This window comes from Lissotriton helveticus, chromosome 7 (genome assembly GCF_964261635.1).
Source record: "Lissotriton helveticus chromosome 7, aLisHel1.1, whole genome shotgun sequence".
Lineage (NCBI taxonomy): Eukaryota > Metazoa > Chordata > Amphibia > Caudata > Salamandridae > Lissotriton > Lissotriton helveticus.
This window is the reverse complement of record NC_136068.1, coordinates 984,198,889-984,218,645: the sequence shown is the minus strand read 5'-3', so window position 1 is coordinate 984,218,645 and position 19,757 is coordinate 984,198,889. Positions and strand designations below refer to the sequence as shown.

The 19,757-nt window shown below is 49.1% G+C and overlaps 1 protein-coding gene across 1 annotated transcript in view; it reads left to right on the top strand.

Moving 5' to 3' along the window:
• LOC144769486 (protein NDNF-like) overlaps positions 1 to 16,290 on the top strand; it is a 75,579-nt gene extending 59,289 nt beyond the window's left edge. Inside the window, exons 3-4 of the mRNA XM_078653613.1 lie at positions 3,255 to 3,379; positions 14,454 to 16,290. Coding sequence (XP_078509739.1) covers positions 3,255 to 3,379; positions 14,454 to 15,865 — 1,537 coding nt within the window. The 3' untranslated portion in view covers positions 15,866 to 16,290. The remainder of the gene's footprint in view (positions 1 to 3,254; positions 3,380 to 14,453) is intronic.
• The last annotated feature ends 3,467 nt before the right edge of the window (positions 16,291 to 19,757 follow it).

Below are 19,757 nucleotides of genomic sequence, written 5' to 3'. Positions count from 1 at the left end.
CTGGTGGTGGTGGTACTGGTAGTACTGGTGGTGGTGTTAGTGGTAGTACTGGTGGTCGTGGTACTGTTAGCACTGGTGGTGGTGGTAGTGGTAGTACTGGTGGCTGTAGTACTGGTAGTACTGCTGGTGGTGGTGCATGTATCAATGAGTATAATTTTTCCTAATGAAATAGCCATTGGTATTACGTGAGACACACAAGACATTTGTGAATTCCCATTGTAACAAAGGGAAGGCTCTGTTTTCCCTGATTATTGCGTATTCATGTTTTTTCCACAAACTTTACAATAATGATGACTGCATGTTAACTCTGCGAGTCAGGCTCGACAGCACGTGTCACGAAGGTCACTTTTAACCCTCATCATTTATTCAACCAGTAGTCTGCATGTCAGCACTTATTAAAATTCGGAAAACAAAGCTTACAGAACCAGAATCCAAATGTTTTATAATAAAACGGCTTTAAACCCCGTTTTTTAAACCACAGACAAAAATAGTGCAGCGCAGCGTGCGAGGAAAAGAAGGAAATGGCGCCCTTTGGAAATGAGAGTATTCAGGAAACACAAGAACTACAGTGTGGACGAGCATGTATGAGTCATCTTCTGTGAGCCTCGCCTGCTGCCTCTCCTCTCGTCATTTTACATTGAACGCGCTCACCGCTCAGACCATCTGGATTGCATTACACGGGCACTCTGACAGCTCCTAATTAAGATTAATAGTCTGCCGTGCGCGTAACCGCACAGAATATGCCAACATGGCCGCCTAACATTACATATGCCCTATGGCATCAAGACTACTACAAAAACAGCACCGCGACGACCAATCACCATTCAGATAATAAAAAAAAGCTCGCGCACTAAGGAATGTTTCTTTCCCAGAGCCCTAAAGAAACGTTTTTTTTTTTTCTTTAACAATAGGAGCTCGGAGCTCCGCCCCACTTCGTGGTGACGTAGGCCGAGCCCTAAAAAGGGGATATGAAAAACTTGTTACCGGCCAAGCCCCTTTAATTATGCTGGCTGCTGTTCCCACTCTTTGTTCCTGTCCGCACCAGAATTTAAAAGAAAGAAATTCCAGTGGGCAAACTCGCTTCAGCTGTGGAAATTAGCCAGCCTGGATTAGTTTTCCGGCCCCAGCCTGACCCTCAGCCAAGGCCAGGCAGGAAGCATGTCATTAATATTGTAATAAATAATGTAACCCAGTTTCCTTCTCAGCCTCAGTGAAAGCAGTTCCCCCTTCTTCCCTCCATATATTTCTCCCTGTTAGTAACAAGAGTAAGGCCTCCCAAATAAAATTAGCATTTTCAATCCTTATCTCCCAGCTCACATGGAGGCGCTGTCTGGAAGAGTATAATTTTGTTACAACAAATATCTAGATGGGCCCTTATTTAGAGGAAAAAAGAATATATGGGATATGCCTTATTTAGAATTCTTTCTTCGATTAATATTCACGCTTAAAGTCTGATGGTCCTTTTAATAATGGCTGTCACTTCGGATTTTTAGCTATTAATTAGCCCTGCATAGCAGAAGGAAATGCTAAAGAATTTTGTAAAATTGAAATGATGAGGAACAGACTACTCCAAAAAAGCGGAGAGAAAAACATTTCCTTAATGAGGATCAGAGATTGATTTTAGATGCTCAACTCAAACTTTTCCTTGAGCAAGGGGATCCAGTGTTACTAGAGTCCCCGATAGTGAGCGAGGGTGGGGTTAACAGTAGGAGCATGTCTCACACAAAACAGAATATACTAATTTAAGAAAAGATGCAGTAAGTAGCTGTTTGACTTGGAAGGAGCCCTGGCAAGGAGTGATTTTCATTTCACCTGAATACTTTTCTCCTCCTGTTACCCAGTATTTTGAAACAAAAAAAAAGTACTTTACACAGTACATGGGAATGCCCTCCAACTTCAGGATAGACTGGAGTCAGAAGCTTTTTAGGTGGCAAATAGTGGGATATGCATCAAAGGCACCTATAGAGCCAGGAAAATATCAATACTATAAGTTGCAGATTGAAGATGAAATGCTAAATGTTGATAAAGTAGGCAGCTTGAAGTAATTACTAGAGAGGACCCGTTTTTACACTACAGACAGAGCATATGACCAGAGTGCAAGAAGAAGGGGGACATACCTGGTAGAAAATACATATCTTCAAAAAATCTTGGTGTTTCCTAAACCTCTTTCCTTATCAAAGCACTCCTACTGTGTGTGTTTAGGTGGCGCTACACTAAACAAGATTGAGAACATTTCATGATCAACTTGTGATACACGTGACAGAGACCAGAGTCTGCCGTTCCTGACTGCTCTAATTGTGTGACCAGAGTCTGCAGTTCCTGACTGAAATTCAGTGACCAGAGTCTGCAGTTCCTGACTGCTCTAGTTCTGGATGCACAGAGTCTGCATTCCCAGACTATTCTAGTTCAGTGACCAGAGTCTACAGTCACCTGACCTCTCTAGGTCTGTCTACACTCACATGACTGATCCAGCTCTTATGTCTGGACTCTTCATTATGTGTGGTTAAAAAAGGTTGTCAAGTCATGGAAACATATTTGGCAAATTAATATTGTATTATTTCTCACTTAACCAATTAAAGTTTTTATTAAATGACTTATCTTTTTATTTTGTTACAAATATGATTGGAATAACTTAATCGGCTTCATCCCACTTAATTTCAGGGAGAAAATTGGAAGTACTACCGAGGTCGGGCTTGTATCCTACTACCGGTAAAAAAAAAAAAGTGACATGATGGGGAGCCACGACCAACTGCCAATTAGGTCAAGGGAGCCACAGGTCGAAAAAGTTTGGGAACCACTGGCCTAATGTGTTGCTTCCTGCTACCAGAACAGAGTAATACAGACCTTTTGAGAGGCACACAGAGGCCTACAGATGTGGATGCATTATGAACAACCCGTTCTGCAACCTTATAACCCACATCTGCAAGTGTGTGCTCCCTCAGGTGTTCACTCTGCAGAGTGACCGATCAAAAAACACTGTTCCTTTGATAGTTCTCTTACATTTTAAGTAGTAACATCCAGATAGGTCTATTAACAGTCAACATTTTATGTGTGTTTAATAAAAATAATGGACTTGAATTTTAATGTTTGGCTGACATCATCAACCCACAAAGTATGCTGCTGTAACTCCCAGTCAAAGTCATGATTGGAAAGTTTGATAATTCTCTGTGGTTCACTGACGTTTCTTGAATATGCTGGCATTCATATTGAAAATATGCAAGCACTGAAATATATCTATTTTTCCCTTATCATAGGTACTTCTTTCTAGTGACAAAGAGCCTTACACCTGTAACGGTGCGTGTCACCCCATGTGAATCACCCCTCTCCTGGAGATTGAGCTTCCTACAGATGCCTTCAGACGCCTTCCGAGGTGGCTCAGGTACCCACCCAATAATGCCATTATTATAAAAGAAACTTTTCTCAAGACTTTGGTCATTTATGTTTATGTGACATGACACATCTTTTGAAGTGTGTCTTTTTGTTTTGTAAGATCAAAGCATACACCTTCTTATTACCCTGTAAAGGACTACTGGACAGAAACTGTAGACCTGTTTTTATCTATTATCCAATTGCTGTCTCCTTGTGGGCAATTGGACAGTGTTGAACATGTTACAAGTTCATTTCATACCTGAAATAACCAGGGCCACTGGAATAATGTGGAATGGAGGGACTACATTTTGCCTCAGGGTTTACAAGTTCAGTTCATATCTGATATAACCAGAGGCACTGGAATTATGTAGCAGGGAAGGACCAAATTATGTGTCTGGGTTTGCTAAATTATGCAGCAAGAAAAGGTCAAGTATGTGGCGTAAAGCAGCACATTTTATCGCACTATTATGGGATAGTTGTGTCAGTTTTCACATGTTAACACTGTCTGAGCAAAGGTTTCACCTTATTAGTACCATAGTAACATACAAATACAATAGTAAGCAACTGAAAGACAACTAGTCAACCTTTATGCAGGGTCTTCCACTGGCAGCAAGATATGTCACAGCTATTAAAAAAATAAACTGTTAACAACTGCAGATTATGCAGCAGATGAATCCATAATTATACGAAAAACAAAGCTTTAGTGTTAGAAAAGCGACCCCGGGGGAGGCAGAAGAGGTCTGACTGACCACCCCTAGGTCCACCTCTCCTTCGAGAAGTAGCCGAGCGTTACGGAGGGGCCTCCTGAATGAGGGCCCTCTCCGAGGATCGTACAGCCAAGTAATCACAACACTACAAACGGATACCACACAAGAGACACTGCAAGTTCTTAAGCTTTTATAAGCAGAAAAGGTTGCTGGTTCTTGGCAGTATATACAGATGGATTGGGGGATCCGTAAAGTCTCGAAAAGGGGGGTAGGTAGCGGGACAGTCTATCTCGGGGCGGAGGAAGGGATACCCTACGCACAGCTCTCAATCCTCGAGCTGGGGGGTTCCGAGGGGTTCGAGCCGCGGCAGCGCCAGCAGGCTTTCAGATGGTTCAGCAAGGTAGGCCGCGGCAGCGCCAGCAGGCTCTCAGATGGTTCAGCAAGATAGGCCGCGGCAGCGCCAGCAGGCTCTCAGATGGTTCAGCAAGGTAGGCCGCGGCAGCGCCAGCAGGCTCTCAGATAGTTCAGCAAGGTAGGCCGCGGCAGCGCCAGCAGGCTCTCAGATGGTTCGGCAAGGTAGGCCGCGGCAGCGCCAGCAGGCTCTCAGATGGTTCAGGTTACCGGGGATGAGTTCGTCTGGTGTCGGCCGTGACAGCGTCAGCAGGGCTTCCAGTCCAGGATACAACTGACGTCCTAATCCAGGGCTGGCCCAGATATAGGACTGGAGTCCTTTGATGTCCGGACCCTCGCGCCTGGGGGTCAGAAGGGCCGGGATGATGGTGTCCAGACACCCAGCAGGGGGGTGGAGCCAGTGCCCAGGGAGGCCGGAGGGCGATCGAAACCAGGCGTCCGGGGACGGCTGGAGGCCCATCGAAACACCCTTTTCTCCGGGATCTGTCGAGTGGCCACTCGACCACCTGGGTGGATCTTGGTGCCTCGATGTCTGGGCTTCGCTGGGGCCTGGGCCGGAGCAGAGGCCACGTGGTCGTGACGTGGTGGGCCCAAGATGGAGTCGGGCGCGGCCTCATGCTTAGGTCGTGAGGGGCCCACGATGGGGCCAGGTCGGTAGTGGGGGTCCGGGATGGTGGCCGGACCAGCAATGTTGGGGCGTGCAGTGTTGGGCAAAAGGGCTGCCCGATGCTGGGTGGAGGGCCGATGTCGTTCTGGGCTCGCCATGCGGAAGGAGTAGGACCACGCCATGAGGCCGGGTCCAACACGCGTCCCCCCCAGCTGAAGGCAGGGGAGAGTCACCCATCTTCTTGGGGATTCTCCTCGCCGAGGCGGAAGAATCGGGACAGGCCGTCAGCATTGGCGTGGTCGTTGCCGGGGCGATGCTCCACAGTGAAGTCCATCCCCTGCAGCGAAATGGACCAGCGCAGCAGTTTCGGGTTTTCTTCCCGCATCTGCATCAACCACCGCAGGGGCCGGTGGTAGGTCTGTACTCGGAAGTGGGTGCCGAAGAGGTAGGGCCGGAGCTTCTTGAGGGCCCACACCACGGCGAAGGCTTCCCTCTCGATGGTGCTCCATCGCTGCTCTCTCGCCAGTAGGCGTCAGCTGATGAAGGTCACAGGCTGGTCGATGCCTTCGGAGTTAACTTGGGACAGGACCGCCCCGATGCCGTGCTCTGAGGCGTCGGTTTGGACCACAAACTCTCTGCTGTAGTCGGGGGCCTGGAGCACAGGGGCGGTGCACATGGCAGTCTTCAGAGTTTCAAAGGCTGCCTGGCACTCGGGGGTCCAGTGCACCTTCTGTGGTAGTTTCTTTGAGGTCAGTTCTGTGAGGGGCCCCACAATGCTCCCGTAGTTCTTTATGAATCGCCGATAATATCCGGTGAGCCCCAGGAAGGCGCGGACGGCGGTTTGGGTGACCGAGGGCTCCCAGGCCCGGATGGTGTCTAGCTTTGGTTGGAGGGGAGCCACTTGGCCGCTCCCCACTTGGTGTCCCAGATAGGTCACGGACCCTTGGCCTATCTGGCACTTACTGGCTTTGATGGTGAGTCCGGCCCGCCGAAGGGCCGTCAGGACTGTCCAGAGGTGGGTCAGGTGCTCATCCCAGTGGAGGCTGTACACTGCAATGTCGTCGAGATAGGCGGCGCTGTACTCCTCTAGACCGGCCAGCACTTGGTTCACTAGTCTCTGGAAGGTTGCGGGTGCGTTCTTCATGCCGAAGGGCATCACTTTGAAGTGATAGTGGCCATCTGGTGTCGAGAAGGCCGATCGCTCCTGTGCACCAGGGGTAAGGCCAATCTGCCAATACCCCGCCGTGAGATCGAAGGTGCTGAGATATTTGGCGGCCCCCAGGCGATCGATCAATTCATCCGCCCTGGGGATGGGATGGGCGTCGGTCCTGGTGACGGCATTCAGTCCCCTGTAGTCAACACAGAACCGGAGCTCCGGAGCGGCTCCGGGGGGGGCGGCTTTAGGGACGAGGACAACGGGACTGGCCCAGGGACTGTTGGAGGGTTCGACTACCCCCAGAGCTAACATCTTGGCCACTTCGGATTGGATGCAGGCCCGGACCCGGTCGGGCACTCGAAAAGCTCGGTGTTTTACAGGCGGGCTGTCTCCTGTGTCTACATCATGGACACACCACCGGGTGACCCCCGGAGTGAGGGAAAACAGATCCGCAAACTGCCCCAGCAGCTTCCGGCAGTCCTGTTGCTGCTCTGGGGTCAGGGAAGAGGAGAGCGTGACCCCTTCGATGGAGCCGTCTTTCTCGGTGGTGCTGAGGAGATCTGGTAGGGGTTCGGAGTCGTCCTCAGCTCCGTCATCGGTCGCTAGCAGCAGGCTCAGTTCAGTGCGTGCAAAGTGTGGCTTGAGCCGGTTAGCGTGCAGAACCCGGAGGGGGTTCCGGGGGGACTCCATGTCCACCAGATAGGTGACTGGGCTCTTGCGCTCCACCACTTTGAAGGGCCCCGTCCATTTGTCCTGGAGGGCACAAGGTTCGATCGGGGACATGACCCAGACCTGCTGGCCCGGCTCGAATTCGATGGACGAGGCGTTCTGGTCATACCAGCGTTTCATCTCCTCCTGACTAGCCTCCAGCTTGGCCTCGGCAAGTTCCCGGAACTTCCGAGTCTGATTGTGGAGGGTCAGGAGGTACCGGTAGACATCGGGTGGGGCCTCTCGAACTGCTGTCTCCCAGCCTTCCTTGACCAGGCTGAGGGGGCCTCTGACCGGGTGTCCGTACAAGAGTTCAAAGGTGCTGAACCCCAGGGACTTCTGGGGTACCTCTCGGTAGGCGAACAGGAGGCAAGGTATCAGGACATCCCATTTGCGCCGGAGTAGTTCTTCTAAGCCCTTGATCATCCCCTTCAATGTTCTGTTAAATCGTTCCACTAGTCCATTTCCTTGGGGATGGTACGGGGTGGTGAATTTATAGGCGACCCCGCACTGTTGCCATAGGGACCGCATATGCTTCGAGATAAAGTTGGAGCCTCGATCACTCACGACTTCTCGGGGGAAGCCGACTCGGGAGAAGATGCTCATGAGGGCTCGGCCCACCACGGGGGCTGTGATGGTTCGGAGGGGAATGGCTTCGGGATAGCGGGTAGCATGGTCAACCAGGACGAGGATGAAGCGGTGCCCCTGCGAGGTTCGAGGGTCCAGGGGCCCTACGATGTCTATCCCCACTCGCTCAAAGGGGGTAGTCACCACGGGGAATGGCTGGAGCGGGGCTTTGACTTTCCCCCCGCTCTTCCCGCTGGCTTGACAGGTCGGGCAGGTCCTGCAGTGGTTAAGCACATCGGTGCGCATTTTTGGCCAGAAGAAATGGGTCACCAGGCGGCTGTAAGTTTTGCCCTGCCCCAGGTGCCCGGCGAGGGGCACATCATGTGCTAAGTTCAGGAGGAAGTCTCTGAATCGGAGGGGTACGACCAGTACCCGGCTGGCCCCTAGTTCAGCAATCTTTTGCTCACTGTAGAGAAGGTTGTTGTCCCAATAGATCCAGTGGGACCCCGGGGGTCTCCAGCTGCTTGGATAGCGGCTTGCTGTCGAATCCCTTCGAGGGAGGGGCAGGTTTTCTGTTCCTGCCGGAACTGTTCGCGGGTGGGGCCACCTTCTTGGCGCCATTGGGCGAGTTCTGGGAGGTGGTCGAGCTCGGTGAGATCTTCTTGGTCGGGCCCTTGGGGGCCGTGTTCGGCGTCCTCGGGGACGACGGGCGGCGGAGGGGCGGGCCACTCCGGCTCCTCGGTGGGAGCTTCCCCCGCTGTGTTGGGGGCTCGGGCGGTCATGGAGCGGGTGGTCGCACAGACCCACTCGGGAAGGCCTAGCATCCCCAGGTGCTCTCTCCGTTCGACGTTAGCCCAGGGGGAACATTCTAGGTCGTTCCCAAGGAGACAGTCCACGGGGGCATCGTCGCGGACAGTCACTTTCAGCACGCCCGACACTCCCCCCCACTCGAAGGGGATGCGGGCCATCTGGCACAAAGTCTCGGAGTTATCTGCGGACGGGACTGGACACAGGACGTTAGGAAGGATCTGTTCCGGGGTCACCAGATGGCAGCGGACCTCTGTCACGCTGGCCCCAGTGTCACGGAGGGCTTCGGTCCGGCGTCCATTGATGGTGACCCACTGGCGGTATTTCTGGGTGTTGCCGGGGATCGGGCCTCGGGGATCAGGTCGTGAGTACCCAGGCATGCTAAGGTCATGGCGGCGGGCTCCCACTCGGCTTGCTCGGGGTTGTCGTCCTCCTCCTCACTCCTTTCTTCACCCAGGGCAGCGGCTTCGATCTGGCGGGTTGGGAGACCGGTGGTGCCAGGTCGCTGATTCATTGGGCAGAGGGGGTCATTCGCATAATGACCCAGTCGCTGACATCTGTGGCACGTCACGTTCGGGCGGGGCCCCGGTCTGGCCGGGGGGCCCCCTCTCTGGCCCAGGGATGGCGACGTGGAGGTGGGGGAGGACCCCTGGGGGACGTCTCGACCCCGGCTCTGGCCTACTCCGCCGCCTCGTGGTCGGTGGTTCCCCGGGGATCCCCGGCCATAGTCTCCCAGTGGACTCCGGGGAACTCGGGTGCTCACCCATCTATCCGCCTCGACAGCGAGTTTTCGTGGCTCAGTCAATTTGCTGTCGAGGAGGTGTTGCCGGAGTTCGATGAAGCAGTTATTGGACAGATGTTCCCATAGAATGAGGTCGATCAACTGCTGGTAGGTGGTGGCCTGGCAGCCTCTGACCCACCCCTCGAAGGCTCTGCTGTAAAAGTTCACGTACTCCACCCACGTGGTACCGGGGATTTTCTTGCAGTCTCTGAATCGCTGCCGGTACATCTCGGGGGTGAGTCCGTAGCGAGTGAGGAGGGCGGTCTTCATGTGCTCGTACGAGGTCATCTCAGTATCAGGGAGCTCCAGCAGGGCGTCCCTTCCTTCGTTGATAAACTTCCCCCACAGGCCGGCGCCCCAGTCCTTGAGGGGTACTCGATGGGCGGCCATGGCGACCTCGTAGGCTTTGAACCACTGTTGGATGTCGTCGTTCTTATAGTACTCTTTGACGACATCCTTGGGTATGTGCACCTTCGTGTCCACCGGCGGGGGTGAGGTCTTACCCCCGGCGATGGCAGACTCGTTTGCCTTGGCTTTCAGTTCCATTTCTTTGAGGACGCGCTCGTGCTCGAGCATGAGTTTTTTCTCCTCGAGGGCTAACTTCCTTTCTGCCAGTTGGATTTCTCCTTCTTGTCTGAGTCGAGCAAGATCCAACTCGTGGAGCCGGTTCCTCTCTCGTTCTCGGGCGTCTTCGTGGGAGAGGCCCGTGTCTGGGTTTGCGGGTCTCCCTCCCGCTGGGTTCGTCTCGGCCTCCGGGCCGCCGTTCGGGCCCGGGTTATCTTCACTCGGGGGTGGCGCCTCGCCGGCGTCCACCCAGGCCTGCAGGGCCGATTTAAAGTCTTCTTTGGTGCTTAAGCCAGTGGTAGCGATGCCTAGCTCTTTGCAGAATTGCTTTAGCTCCTTGTGACTGTAGTCTTCCATTTTCTCTTTCTGGAATTCTGTGTTCATGGTCGTAGTGGGTTTTTCTTGGTAGTGAGTGAATTACTCTCTGTACGATCTGCGTGGGCTCGGATCCCACCGCTGCCACCAATGTTAGAAAGGCGACCCCGGGGGAGGCAGAAGAGGTCTGACTGACCACCCCTAGGTCCACCTCTCCTTCGAGAAGTAGCCGAGCGTTACGGAGGGGCCTCCTGAATGAGGGCCCTCTCCGAGGATCATACAGCCAAGTAATCACAACACTACAAACGGACACCACACAAGAGATCAAGTTCTTAAGCTTTTATAAGCAGAAAAGGTTGCTGGTTCTTGGCAGTATATACAGATGGATCGAGGGATCCGTAAAGTCTCGAAAAGGGGGGTAGGTAGCGGGACAGTCTAGCTCGGGCGGAGGAAGGGATACCCTACGCACAGCTCTCAATCCTCGAGCTGGGGGGTTCCGCGGGGTTCGAGCCGCGGCAGCACCAGCAGGCTTTCAGATGGTTCAGCAAGGTAGGCCGCGGCAGCGCCAGCAGACTCTCAGATGGTTCAGCAAGATAGGCCGCGGCAGCGCCAGCAGGCTCTCAGATGGTTCAGCAAGGTAGGCCGCGGCAGCGCCAGCAGGCTCTCAGATGGTTCAGCAAGGTAGGCCGCGGCAGCGCCAGCATGCTCTCAGATAGTTCAGCAAGGTAGGCCGCGGCAGCGCCAACAGGCTCTCAGATGGTTCGGCAAGGTAGGCCGCGGCAGCGCCAGCAGGCTCTCAGATGGTTCAGGTTACCGGGGATGAGTTCATCTGGTGTCGGCCGTGACAGCGTCAGCAGGGCTTCCAGTCCAGGATACAACTGACGTCCTAATCCAAGGCTGGCCCAGATATAGGACTGGAGTCCTTTGATGTCCGGACCCTCGCGCCTGGGGGTCAGAAGGGCCGGGATGATGGTGTCCAGACACCCAGCAGGGGGGTGGAGCCAGCGCCCAGGGAGGCCGGAGGGCGATCGAAACCAGGCGTCCGGGGACGGCTGGAGGCCCATCGAAACACCCTTTTCTCCGGGATCTGTCGAGTGGCCACTCGACCACCTGGGTGGATCTTGGTGCCTCGATGTCTGGGCTTCGCTGGGGCCTGGGCCGGAGCAGAGGCCACGTGGTCGTGACGTGGTGGGCCCAAGATGGAGTCGGGCGCGGCCTCATGCTTAGGTCGTGAGGGGCCCACGATGGGGCCAGGTCGGTAGTGGGGGTCCGGGATGGTGGCCGGACCAGCAATGTTGGGGTGTGCAGTATCGGGCAAAAGGGCTGCCCGATGCTGGGTGGAGGGCCGATGTCGTTCTGGGCTCGCCATGCGGAAGGAGTAGGACCACGCCATGAGGCCAGGTCCAACATTTAGAATCTCATAATCCCAGAGGCTCCGGATTTAGCACAGCACTTTATTTGCTGCGACCCTGTATTTTCCCCTCAATTAGGCCCCTGCCTCTGTAAAACAACCTCCATCATTAAAAAACATATTTTAAGTGCAGTAGGAAGGCAGTGTGAATCTTGTTTAGGCAGTCTTAAGAGAAATACCATGTTACATACCATGTCAGATGCAACAATATATTCATTAAAAGTGACATAGGTGTACAACAGAAGTGTTTGAAATAGACATTAGATTTCAAATTAAAAATAATTATACAATAGAAACCCCAAAACAGAGAGTTGTGCCTAAATTATTTTTTCCAACAAATGAGACGTTTTGTGTATAATGACCTGACTTGATTGTATCCAAAAAGGTAGGATAGTCACAACCCACAAATGATTGAAGAAGTCTATGTATTTGTCATGTTATATATAATTGTCAGGTTGCACTAAGCTTGTGTGCAGGATTCAATAGAAGCAATGTACTTTTCTGTCTCTAACTACCCCCATCAAGAACCAAATATACAGAAGAATGAGATGTCCAGTGGTAGAGGCAGGGAGGGTGGAATGAGGCAGAAGAGGGAACAGAGACACAGAATTCCACCACTGTTCCCTCATAACTTGTAGTAGGCAAAAGAAAACCTACAAGACAAAAAGGTATCTTAAGTGTCTTGACATTCAGACAACTAAGCATAACTGTGGTTGTGAATGCACATACCTGAGCACCATGATGGGTAATTCCTGAAAACAAAACACACAAAAATAAGTAACTCAAGCATACATGGCCATTAGTGCTTCTCCTTGAGTTTAAGATAATTACCTCAAACTTCATCACTACACACACTGTAGACAAGAACGAGTTATTGGTTTTACTTGACTGTTTTAAAACTGCAAAATAGCCAATACCGTTAATAACTTTTGCAGTATTTTCCCTTATGGGCACACTTTGGTTCCCCCTTGGTTACACGTAATAGCAGCTTTAGGATGCCATTGCTTCGCACAATCACACATAATACATTTGTTTGTGTAACATATTATATTAGAAATACACTGTACATTTTATTTGTTATTTAGTGACTCTTCTTGGGATTTAGTCAGAATACTTTGTACAAGATCGAACAACATGGTATACTGTTTCCTTGTGCCCGGTCAGCAACATCTCCTGACGTTTTTAGACATAACACAGTAGCATATCTGCAGTTTTCGAACAAAATAGTTCTTCTCTTATAAACTGTGTCTCAGACCCTTGGAGAGCAGAGGGAAGAATTCCAGCAGAGAAACCAGTCTTGGAATTGCAGCAGCAGCCTTGCATAAACTGTTTAGAAGTACGAAGTGGGCCACCTAACTACACACGAGGTGTGGAGTTCGGTGATAATCCCAGAGATCACTAATATATCTCTGTACTCACATAATGAGGGTACCCCTAGATAGCTATATTAGTTACTATGGTTGGGCTTTCCATTGTAGACAGTCTTCTAGTAAAGTTGATTACGTTGCTCAGTGATATTTGTCTACTGATCGCAGCACACCAACTTCAAAATTGACTACGATAGTTTCAATAAATATATTGTAAACTTTCTTCATGTCTTTTTTGTATACTATGGGCAGGCACAAGTGAGAATGAAAGGTTTCTCAAGAGAATTTGTATCCACGGTTCCCTTGGGGACTAGAGGTTCATGGTATAGGTTTGCCAAAACCTACTGTTACTCCGGTAGGTTAGGAGTTCAGGTGAGGCACTGTGAGCTAGTCGGATTTAGGCATACTGATGCAGTAGAGAGTTTACATTCAGACATCCTGTTGTCCCAAGGCACAGTTCATTTTCTATACAGAATCCCAGCAAAAGTTTTTTGTTTCCCAGTCTTGGCAAGGATATGAGTTTACCTTATGAACGACATTTTTGCAAATGTGATAATCCCCTTCTTGATTACCCCCTGTTCCTTCACAGGGTAACCTAGAAAATAATCCCTTGTCTAAATAGTTCAACAAATGTTCAAGAGAACAGTTGAAACTTAATTTTCATCCACTTTAGGATACTTTTCTGCAATCAAAAAGTCCATTCAAAACAATCCTTTCAAGATCAACGAGTTCTTGCAAGAACATTCAGGATCTATATAGTGAGGTCTTACTATAGCACGATTACCTAGCAAACGGCGACATGTATCATGAGGACGGTTATATCTGATAAACCAGGATGGTTGCTATCTTCCTGGGATATGCGAGAGATTAGCTTAAATCCAAACAGTGCCATCACTCGTTGATGGCTGTTAGACTTTCCTTTGTTGAAAGGCACCCTGCCACAAGCCAATTTAGAGTACTACCTCCATGGGTATGGGCCACACAAATCTAAGCATCCTGCATTGCTTCCTGATGAAAATTCCCTGTCTGAGGTGTATCTAGAATATGTAGAATACCCACAAACCATACTTCATTGAAGAAGGCAATGTATTTATATTTCAGAAAAAGGAATGTTCAACCCCATCTCATGTGCAACCCAAAACCCAGAGCACAGGCCTTATGATGTGAATAGAGTGCAATTATGGTGGCAGAAAGGTAAACCTCATTTGCCTTCCCTGGAACTTCCCTGGAAGGGGAATGGCAGCTAAAAGTATTAAATACCACAAAATGCCTTGCAGCATAACCACATCTCTCATGTGGAAATGAAATCTAGTCAATTATAAAATAGATTGGTACCACACTAACGCTCAACTGAAATATATGCAGTGAAAAAGGGTATAGGCTGGGCCTGTGAGCTTGGCAGCACTGCACCTCTGTGTAGGGTGCACAAATGTATGCCAATTTAACGTAGTCTAAGAAGGGATTATGGTACTGTTTCGCATCCTGCAGGGTGAACAGATATATGTTATGATAGACTGTTGCCAAAGGTTCAAAGCAAATTTTCTCTCCTAGTTACCCATTGGCACATGCTAGCTTAGGTTGGCTATGTTTATGTATAGTGTTGCTTAGAGTATGACCTGAAAAAATGACCACTTTGGTGAACAGATCTTGGCCTTGCTCAATACTTTTATTTTCTTGTTGCAGAGGATGCCAGACATCTGAATTCCATGAGACACCCTAACAGCCAAGCAATTTGGACACCCCAAGAATTATTTTCATATCAAGGCAATGGAGAGGAGTCCTATCGTACGGATAGTAGCTCCGCTGGTCTTTACAGACTGGACATCATCTCAATGGAAAAGGACACAAAATATCAGCTGTTCACATCCACAAGTGCAGAGACCCAGGCACATCCCCTACAGCTGCCCCTGGATCCCAGGGTGATTGTGACATCTGTTGGGCTGAGAGAAGTGACGCTGGCCTGGAATCCGAGCCCAGCGGGCTCTGGCAGTGGCATTGAGTATTGTGTCTTTGTGAACAGGCTCCATAACTATAAAACACTGTGTGCAATCGAGGCCAGGTCCAAGATAGGAACTGGGGAGCAGGGCCACAGATTGGCATCAAGCTTAGGTTTAACTGACGCTGGCATGGAGATGACTACCTTGAAGCGCAACAACGATGTGTTTAATGAATCCAACCCCTCAATCAGCATTCCAAGGAGCTCCCATGATGAAAACAAAAGAGCAGTGTGGGCTCCCAGAAGTAAGCCAGACATTAAGAGACTCTGTGTGGGTAACCAGACCAACGCCACAGTGTTCAGCCTCAGACCTGGAAGACATTATTACTTTGATGTGTTTGCTCTGCATCCTGAGACAGGAGCTAGCATGGCTTACACTGGGACCTTTGCTGAAACTAACGCCAAAATAAAGCCTCGCGTCTCCGAGCTGAGAGCCGAAGAGATGACAGACATTTTTCTCATGAGTAAAGCGATAAAGGCGTTGAGATTTCCAGCCAAAAGTCTGAATGGACGAATAAACCTTTTCATTCATTCCTGTCTCCATAAAGCTCATCTGCAAATCACTCTCGGTCAGGAAACTATGGTTTCCCAAAGCATTGAGGGAGCTCATCTGTTTGACCTCATTGTAGACCAAGAAGCTGTCTACACCATTCTACTGAAAGCCAATCACAAAGGTCCTAGCATAGTCAAACTCTTACTGACAAGCAAGCCCCAGAACCTCCCATTCACTTCTCTTCCCACTGACACGCACCTGAGAGTTTCTGATCATCCAGAAGCATGCTCTGCAGTTACGGTCGGGTGGAGAGGCTCATGGGGGGCCACCAAGTACTGCATCTACCTCAGATCTATCGAGGGGAGCCTTGACTTGCGATTGATCAAAAAGCACCAGAATAGCTGCTTGCGTCCAGACTCAAGGCCCAAGACTGAAGTGGTGACCTGTCGTCAACTACAGGGATCAGAACTCCAGGGAGCACCGACAGAGGAAAAGATCAAAGGCCTGAAATCTGGGAAGGTGTACCTCATGGACGTCTACATGTTTGGGCGCAACAATTACACTCTAAAGTATCCCACTAGAATTGTAAAGACACGGACATGCTGAGGGACTGTGGGTCTGATCTGCTGCTGATCTTGGAGAGTAAATTGATGCAAAGTCCATTTTTTACTTTTTGAACTCGCTTGCCACATAATAAACAGCTTGGATGTGGTAATAAGTGATAACATTACTCGCTGCTTCCTACTTGCAGCTGCAGACTTTTTCAAAGCTTTGTAGCAAGTGATAGTGTAACAGATTTGCTGTATCACAGTCCAGAGAATTTTTCAACAGGATTATACAATGGTGGACAGTCAGATTGTGCGACAAAGCAATGTTTATGCATGTGCTCATTGTATGAGAGGGTCAATGGTTAAATGGAAAGGATAACACATGATCTGTGGCAGGACTCACAGGTTAAGTACAAAACAGCAGGTGAAAGTGCTGGCTATAGTCAGATGACACATGGCACATAAAATACAGAATTAACCATTGCTTTATCGGTGCACCACTTCATTTCTATAGAATGTGACGTCAGTTTTGGTGGTGTCCAGCCCAGCCCATCTGGAGTGTCCTGCATTTTGTACTCTGTTTACAACATCACTCAATCAATAGGAGATAACTAACCATGCATTGTTTAGAGGTTCCTTCCTCATTCTGATTTAAAATCGGGGTCGTTGAGATTATGTGCCTCTGTGGACACTACAAATTCCACATAGCATATATGATCTCCCATATAATATTTTAGCAATAAAGAGCTTCTAGCTCAGCTGTATCAAAAGCTAAATACAAGTAAACAAACATAGGGGCATATTGTCAAGCCCTATCACCACCGGAGTGTCACTTTTTTAATGCTCTGGTGACGTAGCACCATTTTCGATATGTACAAGGAGGTAAACCACTTAGCGTAGCTTAACGCCACCTTGTAAAAATGCCCCTTTCCGCAGCTGTCCTCTGCGACAAAGGGGCGTGCAATGGGTGATTCTGTGGCCATTCCACCGCAACACCCATTGCTTTTTGACGCTGCCCCAGATTTACAAGGAGGTGTACATCTCTTTCAGTGCCAAAACTGAATGCAATGCAAGAGCAGGTGTTAGAATGGGGCACGAGGAGAAATGTTTTTATTTCTCTTTGTTTTTGCTTTTACTATGTGTGCACAAAAACAATCATTAAATAATGACAATTTGCTACTTCTATTTGTGCTGCAGAACACATAGAAGTAACAAATAGCCATTATGGATTGTTTATGTGCAGGAAGGGACACCTTCCTGCACATACACAATCATTCCCTGCAACACAGGGCACCCTTACACTATGGTGCAAGGGTGCCTGCAGTGGCGCCAGGCAGCCAATTCTAGCACCTGTGCTAGGGACAACACAGGGGTGCACCCTATTGTAGTAAATATGGCACATCCCATCATTTTAAAAATGTTTGACTGCGGCGCTGCCAAATTTGGCGAAGCTCTATGCTCCAACATTTCCTAGTAAATATGCCCAAACTATGTACTAAATGACGCTGGTAATTTACTTCGTCCAGTTCACAAGCTCAACTTTGTATTCAGCTGTAGAAAACCAAAGGTAACACTTAATGACATTTGTGACAGAGAGGAAGCTATCATTGAAGAGAAGTAGAATCTGTACAAAAGGGTTATACAGGGATAATAGTAATTGAGAGATGGGGACTGGGCCAATGGTAATTGACAGACTGCTAAAATTTAGGCCGTTTTCCTGACTGCAGATAATAACATTCAACTAGTAAGAGAAAAAAACAATAATTTACTACTCAACATTATTTTACTCATTTGAACTACTGACTGAGAGGAGTAAAATCAGTGCAATGTTGCAATGGTATTTGAAGGGTAACACTGAGTGATGCCAAGCATAAAAGTATACAACAAACACGCTTTCTCCTAAATACATAGATAAACCTTCACCTACTGATTAACTTGCTTTTTTTTATGCCAACAGTGTGCTGCATATGTGTTCCACTCCTGCTATAGCAGTTGGGATTGTGCTACATAATTCCAGGAGTCATGATTATTATAATTTGTCATCGGTTATTTGGTAACCCTATGACATTTCATTATTATTATTATTATTATTATTATTATTATTATGATTATTATTATTATTGTAACAATAATTATTTTAATGTTCCCTGTAACCCCGATGTGCTAAGTCTCCCTTAATGATTAACCCTTGGCAAAGCACTGCGCTATGCTCGCGTAGTTTGCGAAGTTTCCGCTACTTCGCAATACGCGACTTGCACGTAGCACAGTGCAGACACGCGTAGCGTAGCGTAGTGCCGCGGTCATTTTTTGCTTGCTCGCGGTTCCCAACGTCAAGTTGGCGACCGCGAGCAAGCTAAATGACATCCCGGCGAGATTTTTTCCTCGTTTGCGATCAGCAACATCAAGTTGCCGATCATGAGCGTGGAAAATAAACCTCCTGGCGAGATTCTCAACGCGGGGAGGTCAGGTTTCTCATTGTGAGTGGTCGCGTATGCTCGCGACCGCTCGTGATGAGAAACTACCAGTCCGCGTTGAGAAAGTTGCTGCTCGAGTAAAATGCTACTCGAGCGGCAGAAAACTTCAGCTCGCACTGTGCAAGGTGCCGTTTTCAATGATTGCACAGTGCCGGATGCTTGTCCACACTGTGCAATCTGTGAAAACGGCATCTTGCACAGTGTGAACAGGCTACTACGCAGTTCGCGTAGTGCTACGCGTAGCTCGAGTAGTGCGAAGGGCAATTTGCGTAGCTTTGCGTAGCGCTACTTCGCGAACTACGCCCAGCCCTACTTAAAAGTCTTTTGGAGGGAGAGGTGGCCAACATTCTTAAGGGCCTTAAGAGCCCAGCACAGAGCACTGAATTTAATCCTCTGTCTAATGGGCAGCCAGTGAAAATCATGGATGCTCTGAAAGATAGAACTGAATTTGGGGAGATTCAGCAGCACTCGGGTTGCAGCATTTTGGAGCATTGTTACTTACTGAATATGCACTGCTGAGCACCCACGTACAAGGTATTGCAATAATCAAGTCTCGAAATTACCAGAGCTGAGATTACAGGTGTTTTCCACTCAAGGGGAAGAAAGGGACGGATTTCCTTAATACCTTCAGGGTAAAGAAGCAGGGAAAGGTTACCTGGTTTACATGGGCAGCAAACACCAGCTTGGTTTAAAAAATGACCTCTAGATTCCTCACTTTTTGACAACCTATACTGGAGGGCCACCATGCTGTACTCCAAAAGGAGATGCACTTTCCAAAAGCATTACCTCTGTTTTTTCCGAATTAATTTTCAGGCAATTTATCAGCATCTATTCCACAATGTTTTTCATGAAGATAACGCCTGGCAACTATATCTGGGTTTAAGAAGATCAGCACCACTATCTGAGTACGATCTGCGTATGAGAGAACTGAAAAGCCAAATGATCTAATGAACTCAATGAGGGGAGTGATGTATACATCAAAAAGATTAGTACTCGGCGAGGACCCCCTGAGGGACCCCGCAGGGAAGTGCAAAAGGATCAGAGGTAAAATTTCCCAGAGTCACTACTTGCTCACGGAGGGATAGAAATGAGCTGAGTAAACTTTGACTCAATCCCTGATGCCTATCTGTTTGAGATCGCTGACCAAAAGTGAATGGTCAACCATGTTGAATGCAGCCGAGAGATCAAGCAGAATGAAGGCTGCTTTTCCCCTATTATCAACAATGGCCCTGGTTTCCTCAGTTGCATCTGTAAGAGCACATTCTATGGAATGGTTGGGTCTCAACCCATGTTGAATGGGAAGAATGGTGTTTTTTCGCTTTCTTGAGTGCCCTTGAGGCAAACGCAACTACTCTCTCTTCCACATCGTCTACTTGGGAAAGTACTGCACCCAACCCCTTTGAACTGGCATCTGTTGTCAGGATTGTCTATTTTTGTGTCAAAATGACGTAAAGTAGGCATCTTATTTATTTCTAG